The sequence below is a fragment of the Nicotiana tomentosiformis genome, chromosome 12 (assembly GCF_000390325.3).
Source record: "Nicotiana tomentosiformis chromosome 12, ASM39032v3, whole genome shotgun sequence".
Classification (NCBI taxonomy): Eukaryota; Viridiplantae; Streptophyta; class Magnoliopsida; order Solanales; family Solanaceae; genus Nicotiana; species Nicotiana tomentosiformis.
The window spans coordinates 12634805-12659543 of record NC_090823.1 but is presented as its reverse complement, the minus strand read 5'-3'; the positions used below and the strand labels follow the sequence as shown (position 1 = coordinate 12659543).

The 24739-nt window shown below is 39.5% G+C and overlaps 1 protein-coding gene across 3 annotated transcripts in view; it reads left to right on the top strand.

Moving 5' to 3' along the window:
- Nucleotides 1-1934: 1934 nt before the first annotated feature.
- Nucleotides 1935-24739, top strand: part of LOC104116108 (DNA (cytosine-5)-methyltransferase CMT2) — a 29122-nt gene continuing 6317 nt past the window's right edge. For all 3 annotated transcript variants that reach the window (XM_070192118.1, XM_070192119.1, XM_070192117.1), the window contains exons 1-9: nt 1935-3065; nt 15557-15591; nt 15711-15813; nt 22574-22678; nt 22784-22903; nt 23084-23177; nt 24030-24220; nt 24295-24360; nt 24445-24693. In XM_070192118.1, coding sequence (XP_070048219.1) covers nt 1983-3065; nt 15557-15591; nt 15711-15813; nt 22574-22678; nt 22784-22903; nt 23084-23177; nt 24030-24220; nt 24295-24360; nt 24445-24693 — 2046 coding nt within the window. In that variant the 5' untranslated portion in view covers nt 1935-1982. The remainder of the gene's footprint in view (nt 3066-15556; nt 15592-15710; nt 15814-22573; nt 22679-22783; nt 22904-23083; nt 23178-24029; nt 24221-24294; nt 24361-24444; nt 24694-24739) is intronic.

Below are 24739 nucleotides of genomic sequence, written 5' to 3'. Positions count from 1 at the left end.
TTAATATTGTAGGACCTTTTAGGAAATATCGTGCGGGTTTAGTCCAAAGCGGACCATATTGAGAGTATCTTTTGGTCGTTTTAGCCCAATAATTGATATTAGAACCGATGGTTATGTGGGATCGATTATGAAGATGACAGAGTGATGGTGTAGGATTCGGCTTAGTTCCTTTGTACGTCTCTGGGCCAATTTATTACCTTTACCCGTAGCTGTCCTTGGGCTTCGGTGACTGTAAATACTCGGATCATGTGGGTGGCACAGAGTTAATCTCCAAATTAACCCATAACTGGTGATGGGTCATGTGAAACTTAGTTCAAGGGGGAGATTGTTGGATATGTGTGAACAACGTCCCACATGGAAAGTAGAAAAGAAAAACAAGCTACATATAAATAGTTGGATACTCTTAATGGTGTAAAGTTTTTTTGGGGAAAATCGTGTGGACTTGCCCCAAAACAGACAATATTATATCATATTAAGAGTATCTTTGGCCTGTTTAACCCCAACAAAAACAAAATAAAAATAAAAATGCCCTTCTCGAATGTCCTTCTCCTAACATCATTTAAATATTTATTTTCAATTAGAAATAAAAATTTATCCAAGTTTAGCAAATATTAATCAAAACACATGTTTTATATCATATCATGTATATTTTATGTTTAGTCTAGTAAATCAAACATTTACCTATACAAGTATATCTACAAAATAATTTCACAATTATTTGATTGTCACATTGTAATCCCGTGTAACTTATTCACAAACTAAACAACTCCTAATTGAATAAATCTTCAAGTGAACATAGTGTGAGAGTTACACACAAATAAAAACTCACATGCATGCAATTTTTTACACCAAACCAACAAATGCATAATATACGTATTTCATCTACGTATTTACCACTTAATAGCATAGTTAAGAGTTAAATGTTCTTATTTTAATTTTTAGTTGCTAAAGTTAAATTAATTAATTTAGCCTAAACATCGAGTGCAAATAAATTTTTATCTTATACACAAGGGGTTAATTTCATAATACTATATCATTATCGTTATAATAAAGCCAAAAGATTATTTCCGTCACATTAAAGTAATTATACTTTATTCATTAGCAGGAATGATTTTATTGCCCATTTTAAACTTTAAAGATAATTCCACAAATCTTTCTTGATTTGTTTTTTTTATAATTTCATATATTACATGAATCTCCCTTCTTTGATATTTAATGTAAATGCCAAAGCATATTTGGGATCTAAAGTTTGTGAATTCAAATTTCAAATTTTTATCACATGTAATCTAATTTAATAGATTCACCATCTATTATTTATATTATCTAGTAGATTTTTTAATTATACAAAGTCTAAATCAAAATTATTGAATCAAATTAATCAATAACTTATACAGTAATTTCGTCTTGAACAATCGTTTTTCTTATCTGATATTCGGTACTCGTTTTGAAGTCCGACTAATTGAGGAAAAATCCTAAATTCGGCTTCTCCACTTAGTAGGCGTTTGGACATAAAAATGATAATTTTTTTAAAAAGTAGTATTTGGAGTTAAGTTGAAAAATAAGATTTGAAATTTGAAATTATGCTTGGACATGCATTCTACTTGAAAAATGTTACAGTTTTATGAGTGAGGAAAACAAATTGTGAAAAATTGGAAAAAAATGGTCAATATCACATTCAAAAACTCATTTTTAAAAAATTTTCAAAAACATGCAAATTTCATGGAAAAATATATTTTTTATTTTGTTTTGAAAAAAACAATTGTTTTCACGGACAAACGGGCCTTGGGCTAATAGATCCCCCGCTCCCATTTCGTTGTCTCGTTACCGTTACATACTCCCATTAATTCTCACTACTTTCACTTTCACCCCCGAAAACTTATTTTATTTACCTATATAACCTTAACAGTACTCCTTTTTAGCTAAATCCATATTGGATAAAACAATTTGACCTATTTCCTCTGCATCACAACCCTTTCTTAGCAATGCCAATAATGGCTGCTACTGAAGAGAACAATTCGACACCCATTTTTACCAGAAAATTTCCACATGAAAAAGAATCATCATCTTCATCACCAAATCCAGATGCATTGGCTCTGTCGTTTCCTCGAAACGACGAGCCAGTGCCATTGGAAGTTTTTTACCCATCTGAGGATGAAGAAGATAACACCTTAAGGAGGAGATCTTCTAAATTTACTACTAGTAAGTTCAGTACTAGTGCCACAGAGAAAGTGTTCAGTAATGGCAAAAGTGTGAATTCGGGCAAATCAGAGGGTAAGAAAGGTAGAAAGAGAATAAGGCCGTGTTTGGATGTGCAGAAAATGGGCGAAGTTAGAAAGTCTTCGCGGTTTAATACCCCTTTCAATGGAGCTAAATTAGAGCTGTTCGCATTGCCAGAACCGCAGAAGAGCGTGTCGGGCATAGGATCCGCCGGACAAAGACGGACATTGAGAGAATTGCTAGCTTTGCTGACGCCGGAGAGCAAGAACCGCAGCGCGTTAGTTACACGCGCCGTCAATAAGAGCGGTATGGAGAGAGAATCGCAGGCTTTGCTGACGCCAGAGAGTAAGAAGGGAAGCGCGTTGGAGACAAGCGCTTCCAGGGGAAGTGTTTCAGTAAATGGAGCTAAATTAGAGCTAGCCTTGTCGCCGGAGCCACAAGAAAGCGCGTCAGGTTCACGCGCCACGAGTAAATATGGTACGAGGAGAGAATTGAAGGCCTTGCTGACGCTGGAGAGTAAGAACAGCGCCGGATATGGTTCAGTGAATGTAGGTGAAAAGTCCCGAGGATCTCGGAGAAAAGATACTGTTTCAGCTGAATCGCCAAAAACATCGGAGAAACTTTTGTCGGAGAGTAATTCGGTGGGAGAAAAGACTTTAAGGTCAAGAAAAATAGAAGGTTTTGTTAATAATGATAATAATAATAAAGGATCTGATAAAAAGAGGAAAAATTCATCACATTCAGTGGGAAAAAATGGGAGGAAACAGAATAGCAATGTCTGTTTTATTGGCGAGCCAATAGCTGCAGAGGAAGCTCTAGAGAGGTGGCAATGGCGTTACGACTTGAAGGTTGGTACTTGATACATATTTTTATTTTACTTTACTTTACTAGGCTCGAAATTCAATAAAATTCTATTTGATTTACTTGTTTCTAAACTTATTATTTGTACTTATTTAATGAATTTCGTAACACATGTACATGGTATGAGTTAAAACTTAAAACTACTAGTTGGAATGAAGCCATACTTCTACACTACACCTGCCCCTGATTTTATTTTACTTTTATTTGACTGTGGTAGTGTGGTAGTTAGGCAAGTATGGGTGTATCTCGACTAATTCACCGGGCAATTCCACCATCATAGATATTGGCTAAATCTGCCCGTGGATTAAATTTGCTCGTGAATGGCTCAATTAAGTGTGGCTTCAGCTGTTACTCCTATAAGCAACTACTGAGCCATCCAATTGAGGATGATCTTGGTATATACTGTTTTTTCTTAATTTTCTTTTTTATTACACCGTGGAGGGGAAGGCAAAGGGGAAGAGAGGGGAGGAGAATGGAACACCAAAATCAAACTCACACATTTGTGGAAGACTTGTACCGATACCACTTTGATACAACCCTTGGCAGTGGTACATAGTGTTGGTTTTAGCTTTTCGTTTCTTATGGGTGAGTTAGATTTCACATGGAGATACTCTTATCACTTATTGGTACCATGCTGGAACCCGTTTGCGAATTGAGACCAAAATGCCCCTTAAAGTATCTAATTTTAATGAGGTGGCAGGGATATTTTAGTGAAAGAAAATTTGTTACCATTTTCAAAAAAGAAAATACATTTTAGTGAAAGAAAAAATGAGTATATTGCTAAAACTATAACAAAACTCTTCTTCCCTGTACTTTTTCCCTCTCTTGAGTTGCAGAGGAAGCTCAAGAGAGGTGGCAATGGCGTTACGACTTTAAGATTGGTACTTGTACATATATACTGTTTTTGGGCATTACGGCCCATCGTGGAAATGGTGCCTGACCTAAAGACCAGCCTAGTGCAAGGGTTGGACGACCTGGACCGCAGACTGATCCAGGTCGAAGTTGACATAGAAAACATCAGTCGCGACTCTGAATGAGACCGGCAAACGGCAGCCACAGAGGCAGCCGAAATTTTTGGTAAATTCGAGGTCCTCCAACAGGAGCGCGCCGAGGATTTAGCCAACAGGGCACAAGAGGCAGACAGGGTAACTGCCATGCAACAAACTATAGACAACTTGACAGGCCAACTCAACGTTGTCAATGCTACTTTACAAGGCCTGCTTCGAGGAGGTGGAAACCAAATCGGGGGTATTGTGAACCTCACCCCTGTGGCCCAAAAACTGAAAATTCCTGAGCCAAAGCCATATAGTGGAGCTCGGAATGCCAAAGAAGTGGAAAACTTCATCTTCGACATCGAACAATACTTCGATGCCGTGGGGGCCTAGAAGAAGCTAAGAAGGTAGCAACTGCTGCCATGTATCTTCAGGGTGATGCCAAACTCTGGTGGCGGGTGAAATACGAAGCCATCAAGGCTGGTGAAGATGCTCTCGAGACATGGGCAGAACTGAAGGCAGCCATACGCTTACAGTTCTTCCCCGAAAATGTTTGAGTACAATACTAGGAGAAAGCTACGGGAGCTCCGCCAGACCAAATCAGTGCGGGATCCCGAGGAGGATACAAAGGAGGCCAGCCGAACACTGGTGGCCCTAGCAGAAGTGGAGGAGACCGGAGTGCAACCAAATCTAAGGCTCCTTCCTCAGGCAGTACTAGCGATGCATCTAACAACAATGATCGGGGGAGGAAACCCCCCCTCAGGATGTCGTCGTTGCGGCGGACCACATTGGAATAATGAATGCCCACATGCACAGATGAACGCCCATCAAGCTTTTGAGGATGGGACAGATGACGATGCCGATGATGCGGTCCAAACCGAACCAGTAGGTGCATTCAATGCCATTGTTGGCTCTATTTCTGAACCCCTAGTGGGAACCGGTGCTGGTATCCGTAAGAAGAAGGACTCCTGTCTAATCGCCAAGAAAGGGAAAAAGAAGGCGAACGAGAGGACTCCTCCTCATCAAGCTTATTCAAGAGAGGATCTTAATGTTCGTTGACATGAAGGTAAATGGCAAGCTCATTCGGGCGATGATAGACACGGGTGCTACCCATAACTACTTAGCCTCGACTCAGGTGGAGCGCCTTGGCCTAGTTGTAGGAAAGGGCAAAGGTCGTGTCAAGGCTATCAACTCACCACCTCAGCCAGTGGGTGGAATAGCCAAAGAAGTACCGGTGAAACTTGGCCCTTATGAAGGAAAGTTCAACCTGCGCGTGGTGATCATAGATGACTTCGAGTTGATAGTGGGGTTGGAATTCCTGAGACAAACCAATACCATGCCCGCACCGTATGCAGACTTGCTACTGATGGTGGGAGAAAATGGGGCCAAACCCTGTATTATTCCGTGCATTCCCATGAAGATGGCCACCGAGAACATCTCGGCCTTGCAGTTGAAGAAGGGGGTAAAAAGACATGAACCCACGTTCCTGGCTACCCTTTGCATGGAAGATATAAAACGCTCCTCGGGTCCCATTCCTGCACCCGTGAAGGAGTTGCTTCTGGAATTTGAAGACATCATGCCACACAAGATATGCCAAAGCGTCTTTCGCCTAGGCGAACTGTGGACCATGAGATTGAGTTGGTGCCGGGTGCGAAGCCACCTGCCCGGGCGCCGTACAGAATGTCACAACCCGAACTCACCGAGCTTCAGAGACAATTGACGGAAATGCTAGACACAGGGATCATCGTGCCCTCCAAGTCCCCATACGGGTCCCCTGTGCTATTCCAAAAGAAATATGATGGTAGTTTACGACTCTGCGTGGATTACCGGGCTCTAAACAAAATCACCGTGAAAAACAAGTACCCTATTCCGCTAATGGCAGACTTGTTTGATAGACTGGGTGGTGCGACGGTATTCACCAAAATAGACCTGAGGACAGGTTATTGGCAAGTTCGGATTGCCGATGGTGATGAGCACAAGACGACCTGTGTGACAAGATATGGGTCGTACGACTTCCTGGTTATGCCCTTTGGCCTGACTAACGCGCCAGCCACATTTTGCACCTTGATGAACCAAGTCTTCCGAGAATACATTGACGAATTCGTCGTGGTTTATTTGGATGACATTGTGGTATATAGCCAGACACTAGAAGAACACCTGGAGCATTTGCGGAAGGTCCTAGCCCGATTGCGGGAGCACGAACTATATGCGAAGCTATCCAAGTGCTCCTTTGCTCAGAAACAAATTGACTTCCTCGGACATGTCATCGAGGAAGGGAGGATCAAGATGGACCAGCAGAAGATTCAGGCCATTACAGAATGGCCGCCTCCTAAGGATATACATGCCTTGAGGTCGTTCCTTGGCCTATGCAACTTCTATCGGCGGTTTGTGAAAAGTTACTCCCTCATTGCAGTGCCGCTGACAGAACTTCTCAAGAAGGCCACCCCGTGGGATTGGGGCCCCAAGCGGGCAAAGGCCTTCGACGCATTGAAGATGGCTATGTCCAGTAGCCCAGTCTTGGCCCTCCCTGACTTGGCCAAGCCATTCGAAGTGCAAACGGATGCCTCCGACTATGCACTTGGTGGAGTATTGCTACAAGAAGGGCTTCCCATAGTGTACGAGAGCCGAAAACTGAAGGATGCAGAGCGGCGCTATGCCGCCCATGAGAAAGAATTATTGGCTGTCGTTCATTGCTTACACCTTTGGAGGCATTATCTACTGGGAGCCCCATTCGTGGTCAAGACAGACAACACAGCCGTTAGCCATTTCATGACCCAGCCAAAGCTGAATGGTCGACAGGCTAGGTGGCAGCAACTCCTAGCGGTATTTCACTTCAACCTGGAGTACCGAAGTGGGAAGACCAATCATGTTGCTGATGCGCTCAGTCGGAGAGCTGATCTAGCATCGGTGTGTGTACTCGTCGCCCTAAGGGGAAGCGAAGTAACCACCACCATAAAGGACCAGATACAGGATCTACTCATCAAGGATCCTGCTGCACAGTATTTGGTTGATTTGGTAGGACAGGACAAGACTCGCCAGTTCTACACCGAAGATGGTTTCCTGAAAGCAGTGTTTTTGAGAGCGAGAAGCGCAAAAAAGCGACATGGGCTTGCCTCGCTTCAAAAGCGAAGCGCAAAGCGAAGAGCACGCTTCACTCAATTTTTAAAAAATATAATGTAAACCTTGCAAAGACACAATATAAATAATCAAAAAATTCAATTTAAAAACTTTGGGACATTTTTAAATCCCTATTAATATAAGAAAATACATAATCAAATAAACTGAAAATACATATAAAATTAATCAAATAAACTGAAAATATAACATATATATAATAATTAATTTTATAAACTAAAATACACATTAAAAAATTCAAATAAACTGAAAATAAAACATATCATATATATATATATAATAATTAATTTTATAAAATGAAAATGCATATAAAATTAATCAAAATAACTGAAAAATAACATATATATAATAATTAATTTTATAAACTGAAAATACACATAATATTAATCAAATAAACTGAAAATATAACATATATGTGTGTATATATATATATAATAATTAATTTTATAAACTGAAATACACATTAAAAAATCAAATAAACTGAAAATATAACACACATGTATAATAATAATTAATTTTATAAACTGAAATACATATAAAATTAATCAAATAAACTGAAAATATAACATATATATAATAATTAATTTTATAAACTGAAATACACATTAAAAAAATCAAATAAACTGAAAATATAACATTATATATATATATATATATATAAAATTAATTTTATAAACTGAAATACATATAAAATTAATCAAATAAACTGAAAATATAACATATATATAATAATTAATTTTATAAACTGAAATACACATTAAACAAATCAAATAAACTGAAAATATAACATATATATAATAATTAATTTTACAAACTAAAATACATATTAAAATTAATAAATAAGAAGGATAAAGAGGGGGGGGGAACTATCTACTGGGAGCCCCATTCGTGGTCAAGACAGACAATACAGCCGTTAGCCATTTCATGACCCAGCCAAAGCTGAATGGACGACAGGCTAGGTGGCAGGAACTCCTAGCGGAATTTCACTTCAACCTGGAGTACCGAAGTGGAAAGACCAATCATGTTGCTGATGCACTCAGTCGGAGAGCTGATCTAGCATCGATGTGTGTTCTCGCCGCCCTAAAGGGAAGCGAAGTAACCACCACCATAAAAGACCAGATACAGGATCTACTCATCAAGGATCCTGCTGCACAGTATTTGGTTGATTTGGTAGGACAGGGCAAGACTCGCCAGTTCTACACCGAAGATGGGTTCCTGAAGGTGAAAGGGAACCGACTTTATGTTCCTAAAGGAGGAGATCTGCGACGGACTCTTCTTGCAGAATGCCACGATACTTTGTGGGCCGGTCATCCCGGCGAGGAACGCACCATGGCATTACTTCGCCGTGCATATTATTGGCCTCAAATGGTCGATGACGTCGCTCAGTATGTGAAGACTTGTCTAGTATGCCAAAAAGATAAGTCAGACCGCTTGACGCAGGCAGGGCTCTTGGAACCACTAGCTGTACCAAAAAGACCTTGGGAAAGCGTTTCCCTGGACTTCATCACCGGATTGCCCAAGGTCGGAGATCTCACAACTATCTTGGTTGTGGTGGATCGGTTTTCCAAGTATGCTACCTTTATAGCAGCCCCACAATATATATCAGCAGAAGATACAACTCGACTCTTCTTCTCTCATGTCGTCAAATATTGGGGCCTACCTAAAGACATTGTTAGCGATCGCGACTCACGCTTCACTAGCAATTTTTGGACCCAACTCATTAAGTGTCTCGGGTCAAAATTGAGTCATAACTCAAGTTTTCATCCGCAATAAGATGGCCAGACGAAGCGATTCAATGGCATGCTAGAGGAATATCTCCGACACTTTGTGACCGGATCGCAGAAGAACTGGGTGAAGCTTCTGGATACTGCTCAACTGTGTTTCAATTCACAAAAGAGCTCAAGTACCAACAAAAGCACTTTTGAAATTGTTACCGGATAGCAACCGCTACTCCCACACACTGTGAACGCACCAAACATGTCAAAATCTCCTCGGGCTGCTAGCTTCTCAAAAGAATGGAAGCAAAATTTGGAGATAGTGCAGAGCTATCTTGTCAAAGCCCAAAAGCGGATGAAGAGGCATGCTGATCAGAATCGCCGCTTTGTTGAATACCAAGTGGGAGACAAAGTGATGGTCAAAATCCCAAAGCGGTACTTGTTTGCAGGGGTCCATGACCCTCGCCTATTGTAAAAATATATTGGACCCTTTTCCATTGAAAGGCGCATTGGGAAAGTTGCATACCGGGTGGATACCCCAGCTTGGTGGAAAATCCATCCTGTTTTCCATGTCAGTCTCCTGAAACCTTTTCGGGAAGATATGGAGGATCCTTCGCAAAGCCAACTCACAATACCAAGTATTCGAGGTCCCAATTCAACCGGGAAAAGGCGTGCTGAAGCTATTCTTGATGATCGAGTGATTCACGCCTCAAGGACAGATCACCAAGAGTTCTTGGTGAAATGGCAGGGATGTGATGCAGAGAAGAATACTTGGGAGAGGGGAACAAACCTCAAAGCTTACAAGAGCCTGATTGATGATTACCTTGCAAGGAAGGCGCCGAGGACGTCGCCAACTCAGGTGGGGGAGAATGTCATGGACGGCTTTCCAGCCATGCCCCATGATCCCTTGGACGCGCCCCGTGGCGTCCTGGCAAACCTCCCAACGCCCATTGCCACGGTCGGCCCCGTGGTCTCGGCAGCTCCAAGTGACAAGCGCGCATGTGCCTTTGTCGCCCCACCGATAACCATCGCCAGCGCCCAGCCACAGGCAGATGCCAACAGACAAGCGCGCATGTGCCTCTGTCGCCCCACCGATAGCCATCGCCAGCGCCCAGCCACAGGCAGATGCCAACAGCGACGCGCGCGCAGACAATGCCGTACGCGCAGACCCTGATGCTAAAGACAAAGTTGCTGCCAACGAACTTGTTTCTGTTTTGTAGAAGACTAAGTCCTTTTCATTGTAAATATAGAGTAGTTTTACTGCATTTTCTTTAAGTGTGATTTTTCAGCTTTCATAGGTCTAGTCATGTAACTTTGGTTTATTTTTTTTTAAGCATTATTAAGGGGGACCAAGCAATCAAACTTTCAAGCAAGCAAACAATTATCTGTACTGGTGTCTCTCCCCCCGACACCATGTTGTTTTTCTGTAATAGCTTTCATTCAATACAATCAAGCTTTCTTTCATTCTCAATTCTCTTTTCTGCCCTCTCTCTCAATTGATCACGGCATTGGTTTTCCCGTACGGCACTGACAATCTAGTCTAGCATACGGAGGGGACCTCAGTTGGCGGACAACAATTGCACTGACATTGGTTGCTTAGCCTTACGTCGCCCTTCCAAGGAACTTCAGTAAGGCGCCGCGTAACAATTGGTATCAGAGCATAGGTTCGACATCGAACGAGGGATTACATTGCAATTACCACCATTTCTGATCATGGTAAATTATGGGGATCGCATCGCGACCCTTGAGGGAACGGTTAATGCATTACGGCCCATCGTGGAAATGGTGCCTGACCTAAAGACCAGCCTAGTGCAAAGGTTGGACGACCTGGACCGCAGACTGATCCAGGCCGAAGTTGACATAGAAAACATCAGTCGCGACTCTGAAGGAGACCGGCAAACGGCAGCCACAGAGACAACCGAAATTTTTGGTAAATTTGAGGTCCTCCAACAGGAGCGCGCCGAGGATTTAGCCAACAGGGCACAAGAGGCAGACAGGGTGACTGCCATGCAACAAACTATAGACAACTTGACAGGCCAGCTCAACGTTGTCAATGCTGGTATATACTGTTTTTTCTTAATTTTCTTTTTTATTACACCGTGGAGGGGAAGGCAAAGGGGAAGAGAGGGGAGGAGAATGGAACAGCAAAAGTCAAACTCACACATTTGTGGAAGACTTGCACCGATACCACTTTGATACAACCCTTGGCAGTGGTACATAGTGTTGATTTTAGCTTTTCGTTTCTTATGGGTGAGTTAGATTTCACATGGAGATACTCTTATCACTTATCAGTACCATGCTGGAACCCGTTTGCGAATTGAGACCAAAATGCCCCTTAAAGTATCTAATTTTAATGAGGTGGCAGGGATATTTTAGTGAAAGAAAATTTGTTACCATTTTCAAAAAAGAAAATACATTTTAGTGAAAGAAAAAATGAGTATATTGCTAAAACTATAACAAAACTCTTCTTCCCCGTTCTTTTTCCCTCTCTTGAGCTGCAGAGGAAGCTCAAGAGAGGTGGCAATGGCGTTACGACTTGAAGATTGGTACTTGTACATATTTTTGTTTTACTTTATTTTACTCAGAGGCTCAAAATTCTATCAAATTCTATTTGATTTACTTGTTTCTAAACTTATTATTTGTACTTATTTAGTGAATTTCTTAACACATATATAGGGTATAAGCTACAACTACTAGTTCGAATGAAGCCATACTTCTACACTACATTTGCCCCTGATTTTAATTTATTTTTATTTACTGAGGAAGTGTGGTATTTAGGTAAGTATGGGTGTATCTCGACTAATCCACCAGGCAAGTCCACCATCATAGATATTGGATAAATCTGCCCGTGGATTAGATTTGCTCGTGAATAGCTCAATTAAGTGTGGCTTCAGGCTGTTACTCGTGTAAGCAACTACTGAGCCATCCCATTGAGGATGATCTTGGTACATACTGTTTTTTCTTAATTTCTTTTTTATTACACCAGGGAGGGGAAGGAGAAGGGTAAGGAGAGGGGAGGAGAATTGGAACAACGAAAATCAAACTCACGCATGTGTGGAAGACTTGCACCGATACCACTTTGATATAACCCTTGGCGGTGGTACATAGTGTTGGTTTTAGCTTTTCTTTTGGTCTCTTTGTTTTTCTTTTCTTATGGTAAGTTAGATTTCTCACGGAGATGCTCTTATCACTTATCAGTACTTTAACCACTTTGTGGGACCATGCTGGAATCCGTTTGCGTTAGCACAAGGAATTGAGACCAAAATGCCCCTTAAAGTATCTAATTTTAATGAGTTGGCAGGGATATTTTAGTGGACGATTTACCATTTTCAAAAAAAAAAATATTTTAGTGAAAGCAAAAATGAGTATATTGCTAACATACTTCAGGAAAGTAGTATGTTTCATGTAGTATTTTAGCAAAACTAGATATATATACATCATCTGCTCTCTTCCTCCCCCGTTCTTTTTCCCTTTTCTTTCTCCTGGTTTGCCATGGATAGATGAATCCCAAACCACCTAGCAGTAAGTTCTGAAGTTTGACTGGTTGATGAAACTCAAACAATAATTGCAGCAACTTTTTCCAGTAGTGGGAGGATTAAATAGTTGTAGTTTGATAATTGGATCCAGGAATCTAGTAGAATGGATTGGAGCGATCCACTTTGCTTAGTAAATTCCAAGATTTACTCAGTAATTATTCTAATATGCGAACAATTTGCCTCATTTGATTATGAAATGACGGGAGGAACAATCAGTGCATTGCACCCAAGGGTGTGACCTAGTGGTCAATGAAGTGGGTGAGAACCATGAGGTCTTAGGTTCAAATCCCAGCGGAGGCAAATACTAGGTGATTTCTTCCCATCTATCCAAGCCTTGGTGGATAGAGTTATCTGGTACCTGTTGCTGGTGGGAGGTGGCAGGTATCCCGTGGAATTAGTCGAGGTGCGCGCAAGCTGGCTTGGACACCACGGTTATCAAAAAAATAAAAAAAGGAACAACCAGTGCATCCGGAGCTTTTTTTGTAATTTTCCTCTTATTTGTTATAAAAATTAGAGGAAAATAGTACCAGTTTAATGAGTTTCTTTGGGAAGATTTAAGATAAATTTAATGTATTACCAATGCATGAGATATGGACTAGTTTATGCGAATATAGAGAAGAAGAAGAAATGGAGTAGTTCCTTCTTCACTGAGGCCCGAGATAGAAGATGGAAACGCAAGAGAGAGGAAGGAGGACCTGAGATTTAGATTTTGAAGTAAAAGGACAAAAAAGTCATCACCACTAATGAACATAATAGATAAATGTAAGGGTGTGTATGTGTGTGTGTGTATATGTATATGCATATGTATATTTAGGTTAGCATTGTACCGGTTTTCTCATTCTCCAAAGTACCCTTACAAGCACATTATCATCTCTTTAATAATGATGATATTTTCGTCTTTCCCCCAACATTTTAATACTCCTTGGCTACTTCCCCATCCAAGTTTCTTGCCTCTTTCTCCGGTGAACTGTGAACCCCTACCTATTTCATTTGCCGGCGAGATCTTTCTCTCCATTGCTCTCTCAGGTTAACTACAAAATCGTTTAGCTCCTCTATCCTTTTTTTTTTTTTTTGTTTCTGATAAATTTTTTAGTGCTAGTTTTGCCAAATCCTTGTTGTTACTGTTCCATTGCCTCTTTTTCATCTCCTTGTGCCCGGGGTCTTTCGGAAATAGCCTCTCTACCCCGGGTAGGGTTAAGGTCTGTGTATACACTACCCTCTCCAGACCCCACTCGCGGGATTATACTGGGTTGTTTTTGTTGCTAGTTTTGCCAAATCTCAGTTTGGTTTCACCCGCCGGACTTCTGGCCTCACCTTGTTTTCAATTGAAGAAAGTTTATTCATCATTTTTCCAAAAGCAAAGGACATTGAGAATTAAAAGAAAAAGAAAACAATTTCCCAGAACATCTGCTAATGATTCTCCTGCAATCTTTACTCCCGTGTCTATTGAAAAAAATTACAGCAACATTCACGATGGGGTTCTTTATTGTTAACCACATAAAGGAGTGAAATCGCCCGACTTACTACTAACCTTCTACCCTAATCGCCCGACTTACTACTAACCTTTTACCCTAATCCTCGGCCTCCGTGTTTTCCTTTCTTAGTCATGTTCTCAGTGAGCTGAATATATGCCATGTCTTGTCTAATCACCTCTTTCCAATTCTTCCTTGGTTTAGCTCTACATCTCTTTAGACCTATCACTGCTAACCTCTCGCACCTCCTCACTGAGTCTGAGATATTTGTGCTCCACCTCTTCATATGCTCGAACCATCATAGCCTCGCTTCCCGCATCTTGTCCACCACTGAAACCACTCTTATTATTTGTGAAAAGGTGCTCTCCGTTCCATAAGGAATACTCTATTCTCTGTGAAAAAAAATATTATCCTATCCTTAAAGGATACAAGGAAAGGTGCCAAGGTTCTCTCCTGACAGAGCTTGCACAACACGAGGCTTTGTGAGCGAGGTCCCTAGGCAAGCCTCACAAGGCTTAAAAGGCCCAAGGCCCGCGCTAAGAGAAGGTCGGCACTGAAATTTCAATCAAACTTGTTGATAACTCAAATAAAATATCCTCAAACCAAACCAATAAGATTGTTTAAACTTGTTGTGAGGACATTTTAATGCTTAATCTATTAAATACACCATCTAAATCACAAAAAGTGTGCCAGCTAGAAAAGGGAAAAGCCGGATAAAGATAATCTAAATAAACACAAGATATTAATTGGGTTATTCCACTTTCAGAACTATCTTCATAAATTCGTAGATGAAATAACTTACTTGTGGTGATCTATTTTGTGGTTGGGCTTCCGAACACCAATATATGCACATAGTTTGGCCTTTGCTTGCATATATACAAAGAAGGATAGGTGGACCTCTCGAGCCTCAGGGTTTTGGTCTAGTTTTATAAGAGTGAAACACGAGGTGTATTGGTTAGGTGCATGTCATGAGTCAAAAGCTTGCTACTTAAATGGTGAAGGGTAGAGTAGCGGGTCCATTATCCATTGAGTTTCGAGCCATGTGCCACTCACACTCAGAGATTTCTTGGTGGACCTCTCAATCCTGGTTCTTTATGTGACGAAGTGCATAGAAATTTCACCGAAAAATATAAGATTATACATAATGCATAAGTAGTTGGCTTTAGGATTTCATAAGCCAAAGAAGCCGAATGATCACCGGAATCTTCTATTAGCTCATGTAAGCTAAATATTATTTATTCGTCATTTTTAACTGATTATGTTGTGCTCTCAAGTGATTAGCTGGACTACTTTGAAAATCTAACCAACTTTTACTACGCAAAAAGATAGGTCCACCTCTCAATCCTGGTTCTTTATAGGAAGGATGTGCGTAGACATTTCAGTGCAAAGGATAAGATTATATAGGATGCATAAGTAGTTGGCTCTAGGACTTGCCAAAGGAGCTGAATAATTACCGGAACCTTCTACCATCTCCTATAAGCTAACTATTATTTATTTGCCAATTTAATTTATTGCGTTGTGTTCTCAGTGATTTAGCTGAACTATTTTGGATATCTAAGCAATAACTTAGTTCTTTGTCCGGCATACACGTCATTAAACTTTACTCTTTCTGAATATACATGTTGCAGGGTCGAAAAACAAAGCGTCAAGGCTGGAAATTAAAGTGAGTGATACCATATGAACTTGTCCTTTCCGGTGGTAAAAATGTTGCCCTTTTCTACCTTTTTTTGGTCTTGTAGCACGTCTTCACTCCTTAAATGTTATGCTTTCTCATTATTGTAGCGCTGGTGAAGAAGATGAAATCATATTCAATGTGGAATGCCATTATGCTCAAGCTAAGGTGGCTGGTTTCACTTTCAATATCGGAGATTGTGCATATGTGAAGGTAGTTATTTGCTATCTCTCCATTTTTCTTCTTCCTTTTGTGAGATTTTCATTGTGACCTATATTTTAGATTATGGTGGTGCTGATAAGAATTGGTTGAATTCTATGACCATCTAAAAGCTTAAACCGTCGGAGAAGGAACACTTCTATTTATTTGTTTTAGGTTTGTAACATGGCCCTTGACATATGAGCCTATTCTTTTTTTTTTCGCTAAGCACATGAAAGCCTATTCTTTTTTTTTTTTTTGCTAAGCACATGAAAATACTTTTTCATTGGGTGACAATGAGACTTGTTCCAGACCTTTTGCCTACTCTGCCACTATATTGAATTGTGTAACTATCTCATCTAAAAGTAAAACCTTGTTTTTTTTGATGAAATAAATTGTTGTACTAAAAGGCATCAAGAAGATGCAAGGGTACAAGGAGCTACTTACAAGAAGCAGATATACAAAAAAACAAAAGTGAGTTGTTAGCCCCTATACAACAATGTCTCAATCTAGGACAAGAGAGCTAATAAACTCCAAAAAGTGTTCAGTACTAACTATTGGGGACAACTTTGTCCAGCAAAAAAGATTGGTTAATCATTTGGCTTTAATAGAGTGGTTTGGAGTTGAGATGTCATCAAAACATCTTTTGTTTCTCTCATTCCATAGACACCAAAAAATAACTGCAGGGATCATAATCCAGATCTTTTTGATGGACTTATCAACTGGCCAAAGACTCCAACTCAAGTACGCGTCTCTCAGATTCTGTGACATGACCCATCTTATCCCAAAAATACAATAGAACATGTTCCATATGTCAATGGCTACTGGACAGTGCAGGAATAGGTGACAGATAGATTCCTGGTTCCTCCTGCATAGATAACATCTATTAACCAGTTGAAACCCTCTTCTGTTGAGATTATCTTGAGTTAGGCAAGCTTCATGTAGGGCTGTCCAGTTGAAACCAATGACCTTCACTGGTAATTTGGTCCTCCATATTAGCTTCCAAGGCCATGCATCAAGAACTTGATTCCGAGAATTGAGCTGCCTATGACATTCTTTGACAGTGAAACTACCCTTACTGCCCCATCTCATCATGTCTGAAGCATTCCCATCAATATTGTAAGCCTCCACTTTGGCTATCATTTCCATCAAGCTTTCAATCTCCCAGTCTTGAGCTGCTCTTCTAAAGTGCACATCCCCCAGGTATTGCTAGTTCTGTTTTGAGCAATTGAGGAGTTCTTGTCCAGAGCAAAGTGGAATAGATTAGGGTAGTCCTCCATAAGTGTAGTATTGTTGAGCCACTTATCTTTCCAGAATTTGATGTGTGCTCCATTGCCCGGCTTGAAATGGACATTCTGGAAAAATTCATTCCCTAACTTGCTAATATACTTCCAAGGTCCTACTCCGTAAGGGGCATTGACAATTTTAGTGCTCCAATTGTCCTTTTCCCCATGTTTAGCATTGATCACCTTCTTCCAAAGACTTGTTTCATCTGTACCATACCTCCATAACCACTTAATTAGCAGACACTTATTTTGCATGGCAAGATCTCTGACCCCCCAACCCACCATTGCACTTGAGCTGCACAACTTTGTCCCACTTTATCAGATTAAATTTGTGAGAACTGCTATTCCCCTCCCATAAAAAGTCTCTCCTTAATTTGTCCAGTTTTTTTAGCACTTTTATAGGGATGGGAAACAAGGACATGATCTAAAAGTAAAACCTATTAGAGTGGAGACATGTGTTTTCCTGTTTAGGTTTACAACAACATCAAAGCTTTCTTTGTAACCACTTTGACAACATTTGGCATGCTCAATATCTTTAGAAAGTTGATAAAAATACTTTGACAACATTTGGCATGCTCAATATCTTTAGAAAGTTGATGATAAAAATACTTGTAGTAGTTCCTTACACTGGAGGTTGGAATCTTTCTATTTCTTCATATTTGTGCCTGAACTATTTGACATGAAATGGTAAAAGTCTTTTGAAGAATAATCTATATCTTTATTACAAAAAAATTACTTTAAACAGTTATAGTAGACTTCTGAAGTGCTGGGTAGATTAGAAGGTGACATGCCTAATCTTTAACATGTGATGGGGCAATAGTAAGAATACTGATGCCAGGAATAGGAGAAAGCCAGCAAATTAGAGGTGTTTATAGAAGACCTTCAAAAGAATAGCGTCTGAACTTCCATTTAGTCAATGGATGTAAAGAGCGATTTGTCATTTCCAGCTCCACTGGGAATACATGAAAGAAAGGCTCACCACTCACAAGTGCTTTTTTTTTTTTTTTTTTTAATAGGTACTCGTAAGTGGTTAATGTGATACTCTCTAGTTGATCTTCTGAAACTTGCAATACGAATTTCTTTATTCTTGAACGACATGAAATATAGAAAATTTATGAAAACAACTCAACATGGAATATAAAAATCACTATCCCTAACCACCTAAACCTATATATTGAAAAAGATTATTTTTGCCCATGGTCTACAAAATAGACATCATGCTGGATGATACACAAGTTTCAGCCTGTAGCTACTGATATTTGTAGAAAAGAGCTAAATGATAAGTGTTACTAATTTTTGTGTGTGTGTATTTATCCTGTAATAGTCAGTAAAGCTGCACATCTGAAAGTTTAGGTGCATAGTATCCAATGTTCCCTTTCATTGTTGCTTGATCTGTGGCAAGATTACACCTATCATTGTTTATCTTTATTATGGCTAGACTGACATGTAATAGAATGTGTTCATTTGATCATTCTCGATTATGAGTGGCTAAGGGAGATGTGCCTCAAAGTTCTTGCATTTGAATGTTATGCTTATTGGATTAGGGAGGAAAGCAAGGAGAAGAAATGAGAAGGGAGAGATTTGAGAAGAACGGTATTGGGTGGGGTGGGGGTGGGGGTGGGGGTGGGGAGAACGGGAGAGTGGCTTCTAGAGAGAAGGGACAAGGAAGAAGGGGATAAATAGAGATTGTAATTTCCAAATCAATTGCTTCAAGTTTTCCAAACAAAGTACAAGAGTCCTAGTTATAAATTAGGGAAAGGTGGACAAATCGGAAGTTTTGAAGTGACTCGTACTATATTTCTAACTAAAAGATAAGGTTATATCTTAAGCAAATCCATTACTCAAATGACCCTCAGGTGTTCCAAACAAAGTTTTTGAGAAATGTTCCAAACAAAGTACAACCGTAAGAACTCTCGGTTTAGGCCATGAAATATATCATAGATTCTATCCTTCTCGAGTTTGTTATATTTTTGACTGTTCTCAGTATAATTCCAATCATGATTGTACAACATGTCCAGTTCTCGCCTTAACTTAGTCACAGAGAGATTACATTGTTTTTGTCCCTCAAAGAAGATTCAATCCAAAACCTGGTTTGATTTCTCTACATCAGAGTACATCTCCTCACTATCTCAAATGTCTTATGCTGTCTGCCTTATAAATAGGGCCGTTTAATTGTTTGTCTCCATTGAGTTTATATAAGCCCCAGTCCCCACCATCCTAAGGATTTATGGGATTCTTACTTAGATTAGCCAGCATCTACCTGCTTTGGGGTTTTGGTTGCACCGTCAAATACCCAAGTCTTCCTCTTCGTCCTTATTACACGAATCAATGGTTGAGATCAGAATTCATAAAACTCATAATTGCTATAGTGTTATTCTAAGAATCATTAAACTCATACTTCTTGATTGGGTAATCTCAATATTGTGCCCCAAGTACATAGCTCATACTCAAAATTTGTAACTTGTACTTACTTGATACTCAAAACTTATACTCATACTTTGGCAAGCTTGAACTAGTTTGATCTTAAGCTGATTAGCTGAGTAACGGGGGCATACTATGAAATATACCATAGTTGTCTGATCCTAACCTGATAAGTTAGGTATTCATGTACACTATAAACTATGTCAAAGCCATTTGATCCCAACCCAATAAGCTTAATACGACTACGGTCTTGTGAGCAGTCTATCAGCTCAGATATGTTAAAGCTTCCTCTCTAGGCTCTTCCCCAAACTCATACATTAGAGGAATCATATGTATCAAAGTAATCCACATAACTTGGTAAGCGAAAACATACCTCAGTGTAGTTTAATTGAATGCTTTGGTATATTTCAACTTTAAACATGCTTTCTTAAGGATGTTAATAATTTTTCAACTGTAAACATCCTTGTAGCTTAGACAAGAGTGGGTTGCTCTAGTAGTGAGCACCCTCCACTTCCAATCAAGAAGTTGTGAGTTCGAGTCACCCCAAGAGCAAGAGTCACCCCAAGAGCAAGGTTAGCAAGGTGGGGAGTTCTTGGAGGGAGGGAGCCGGGGGTCTATCGGAAACAACCTCTCTACCCACCCCAGGGTAGAGGTAAGGTCTGCGTACAAACTATCCTCCCCAGACCCCATGGTCAGTACTTATCTTTAGATACTTATATGCTTCGTGAAACAACTTTAGGCTCATGGTCAGTACTTATCTTTAGATACTCAAATATGGTAAACGTCTACCAACACATAACTTAAATACTCATTAACTTGGAACTTGTCCCATACATGCATAACTTGTAAAACACACACAAGGTACTTGTAAAAGCTTGAATCATCAAGCACCAAAGGGTGTGGCCTAGTGGTCAGTGAAGTGGGTAGAGAATCATGAAGTCTCTAATTCAAACTCCAGTGAAGAAAAAAATACTAGATTATCTCTTCCAATATGGCTAAGTCTTGGTGGACATGGTTACCCGGTACCTGTAATGGCGGGAGGTAGCAAGTACCCGCGCGAGTTAGTCGAGGTTCATGCAAGCTGGCCGGGGTACCACCATTATGAAGAAAAGCTTGAATCATCAAAACTTTCATAAACTATGCATAAAATCAAATAATTTATGATTTAAGTTATCTCCGACTCTTTGCATATAGTTTCTTCGAGGACTCTACTCCAACCAATGCTAATAAATTCTCCAACACCTAGGGAGAAAAACCTAGAAATGTGGTATACAACCTATTAGGTTTCAAATACTATACTATGCTCTTTGCTAGAACCCTAATTATTAGTTTTCATCTAATATCTCAATCTTGAACTTGGATGGCAAACACGGTTTCCATTAACCCATTGTTGAATTGTGTGAACATCTCAGATAAAAGTTTAATCTATTAGAGAGAGCATACTTTTATTCATTTCATTATGTCTTCAACAAGTCACCTCCCGTGTGGGTTTGTCTTATTCTTTTATGGGCCAAACACGTAAAGATTATTGGGCCGGTAAAACTTGAACCAAGTATCTTTGCCTGCAGTGATATTGAATTGTATGACCATCTCATCAAAGAATCTTAAGCTGTCAGTGAAAGCACACATTTATTTATTTTATTATATTTTCAGCATCCATAATGAAATTCAAGCAGAATCATGAATTTAGAGTTAGGTCATACCTTAAATCTTAAAGATCTCTTGAAATTGGTTTTGGATTTCTCTAAATCTCGTCTAGAATAGCTATTGACTTATAGTCTTGTTTTTCAATGGCCAAAACGATTAAGGGCTCGATTTTTGTAGTACAGTGCAAAACATAGCAAGTAGACACAAAAGCTCTTAAATTTTCTCGTATTACGCGAAGCCCACTGTGACCACGGTGATCCTCATTTTGATTCTTCACCGCCACTGTGGTGGTTGGTCTCCCTCTATTTTACACGTCCTCTGTGACCTCAGCGGGATTACAGCAACTGCTGTGGAACTCTGCCCCTTTCCTCATTTCTTTGAAGCTTCACCATGAACGCGGTGAATTTCTGGTATGCGATACTGGAGCATCATTATGTTACTTGAGAATTCATACCAGTCCTTTGAGGAAATTCGTATGTTTTGTCTTTGTCATGCTAAGACAACATACATGACATTGGGTGTATGCTATTTCCGCGAGTAAGTTCCTCATTTGAAGTTCATATTCTAGCAGTCCTTGCTGCTGCTCACTACCACGAGTTTGTCACTTAATGATTCAACTTCTCTGATCCTCTATATCTGTATAAGGCGAAAGAAGATTCCTGCAACATAGTTAGATTGAAAAGCCAGATGTCACCAGAAATAACTTGGTATTATTGTGTTCTATGATGTTATATGTTGTTAAACAACCTGATGGTGGTTGATTCTTCACCGCCACTGTGGTGGTTGGTGTCCCTCTATTTTACACGTCCTCTGTGACCTCAGCGGGATTACAGCAACTGCTGTGGAACTCTGCCCCTTTCCTCATTTCTTTGAAGCTTCACCATGAACGCGGTGAATTTCTGGTATGCGATACTGGAGCATCATTATGTTACTTGAGAATTCATACCAGTCCTTTGAGGAAATTCGTATGTTTTGTCTTTGTCATGCTAAGACAACATACATGACATTGGGTGTATGCTATTTCCGCGAGTAAGTTCCTCATTTGAAGTTCATATTCTAGCAGTCCTTGCTGCTGCTCACTACCACGAGTTTGTCACTTAATGATTCAACTTCTCTGATCCTCTATATCTGTATAAGGCGAAAGAAGATTCCTGCAACATAGTTAGATTGAAAAGCCAGATGTCACCAGAAATAACTTGGTATTATTGTGTTCTATGATGTTATATGTTGTTAAACAACCTGATGTTTGAACTCAATCGTTTTTTCCACGGTGAGATGCCAACACATGAGAAGAAAAAATTATTTTCAGAACTGATACAAAACGTTGAAATTTCTTTGCCAGCCATGTGACCTTTATGAATCACTCATCTGGCTATGTCTTGAAAAGAAGGTAAGATTTACATGTTGAACAATTCCTTCAGGGTGAAGGCAGGAAAAATCATATTGGCAGGATCTTGGAGTTTTTCAAGACAGCAGAGGGTGAAGATTATTTCAGGGTACAATGGTTTTTCAGAGCTGAAGATACGGTTTGTATTTTTGATAAGAGTGTTTTCTTTCACTTAATGTATTGTATTTGAAGCCCTATTTTCTGATTTATTCGTTTGGACATTCTCTCTGCATAATTCTTTCAGGTGTTGAAAGGTGCTGCTTCTTTCCATGACACAAAGCGCATATTCTACTCTACTTTAGAGAATGATAATCCACTAGACTGCATTGTTTCTAAAGTCAATGTGGTAGAATTACCAGCCAGCGTATGCTCCTTCCTGATATTCTTTTCCTGTTGTTAAAATTGCTTAAGATTACTCTTGTTAGTTCCATTGTTCACTAATATTGACTACTGTGCTGTTTCTTTTGTTTTTCTGCTCTTTCCTCTTAATATTTGTGGTTGAGGATTGCTCCTTGAATCTTTTGCAATTTTGTTACTACTGCAGAATGGTTTGAATACAAAGGATGTTCCACCTGCTCACTTTTATTACGACATGGAATACTGTGTTGACTATTCCACATTCCGTACATTGGATAATGGTAAGTTATATTGATACAGATAATCTTGTACTGTCCTATGTGCTCAAACAACGTGAGAAAACACCTGATGACGTATACCTTCTGTAGTAAATCTTACTAAAATAGGCAGCATTGGATGCTCATGACTTCCATTTGCAGTGTTTTTCAGGAACATGACTGTTCTATCAATTATTTTGCTTTTAAATTTTAACTTTCATAAGGAAATTTCTATTGGCATGGATCTATTTTATACTTTTATTTGTTTGTTAAGGATGAGATGCGAGCTGCATAAGTGTCACTTTCTTCTGAGAATGATGAATAAGAATGTATTAGATCACAATTAGTCAGATTGAGACGTTGTGTATATTTGGTCTTATTTTTTATATATTAGAAATGACATAAAATATCGAGAATGATAGCAGTAGTTGATCCAGAGCATGGATTCGCATTAGTTGATGCCACGTGGTGGCAAGTGAAATCAGGTAGACTCTTTATAATTTAAGGGTTAATGGCATTGCTACTATTGTGCAAAAGGAGCATTCCAAAGTGTCCATGAATGTCAAGTTTTTCTTGCTTAAGATGTTGGAGTTGTATCTTGAATGTGAGGGTACCTTTTGTAGCTTACTTGTTAGTGACATCAAAATTTTCTAACATTCTACTTTCCGTCTGCATTTTAGTGGCTTGTATCTTTATGATCCATCAATACAAGTTCAAATTTTGTAGTTTTGGTTAGCAGTTCATATGGTACCATGCTGTTATTAATAATGGACTTCTTGCAGCAGTTTGTAGCATAGCTTGTAATCGTACCTAACCCGTTTCTATTTTTCTCTACCAATATTGGTTAAAACTTTGCTTTTCTTTTGAACTATCCAGTCAAGAGCTTGGTTATCCCTTCGTTAGCTGATACTTCATATAAGCCTATCACTACATATCCTCTGGAGGTATTGCCAAGTTGTGAACCTATGACAGCGAAGTTGTCATTATTGGATCTATACGCTGGTTGTGGTGGCATGTCTATGGGGTTGTGCCTTGGTACCAAACTCTCTGGTCTTAAACTTGTGACGGTAATTAATAGAATTCTTAGTCATATCTTATATCTTTTAAGTTATGCGTCTAAAATTTCTCTTTTTTACTCTAGAAATGGGCAGTTGATTTTAATAGGTCTGCCTGTGATAGCCTGAAACTGAATCATCCTCAGACACATGTAAGCTTTTATTTTGTGGCAGTCATGAGAGAGGTTATCAATGTGTTTGAGCTAATATTCAATCATAGTTAACATTTTTCTTAGGTTAGGAATGAAGCTGTTGAGGATTTTCTAGAGCTACTGAAAAGATGGGAGAAGCTAATTAACACTTACGGCTGTAGTAATTTCAAAACAAGCTCAAATTGTGAGCTAGACGACGCAGATGAGGGTGAAAACAATGATAATTTCCAGGCTGGTTCTAAGGCATCTTCTGGAGAATATGAGGTATTGAGATTGGTTGACATATGTTACGGGGATCCGAACAACAAAGGAAAATCTGGACTGCATTTTAAGGTATAAACTTTTCTTTCATATATTGTTGGTTTTCATAGTTTAATCT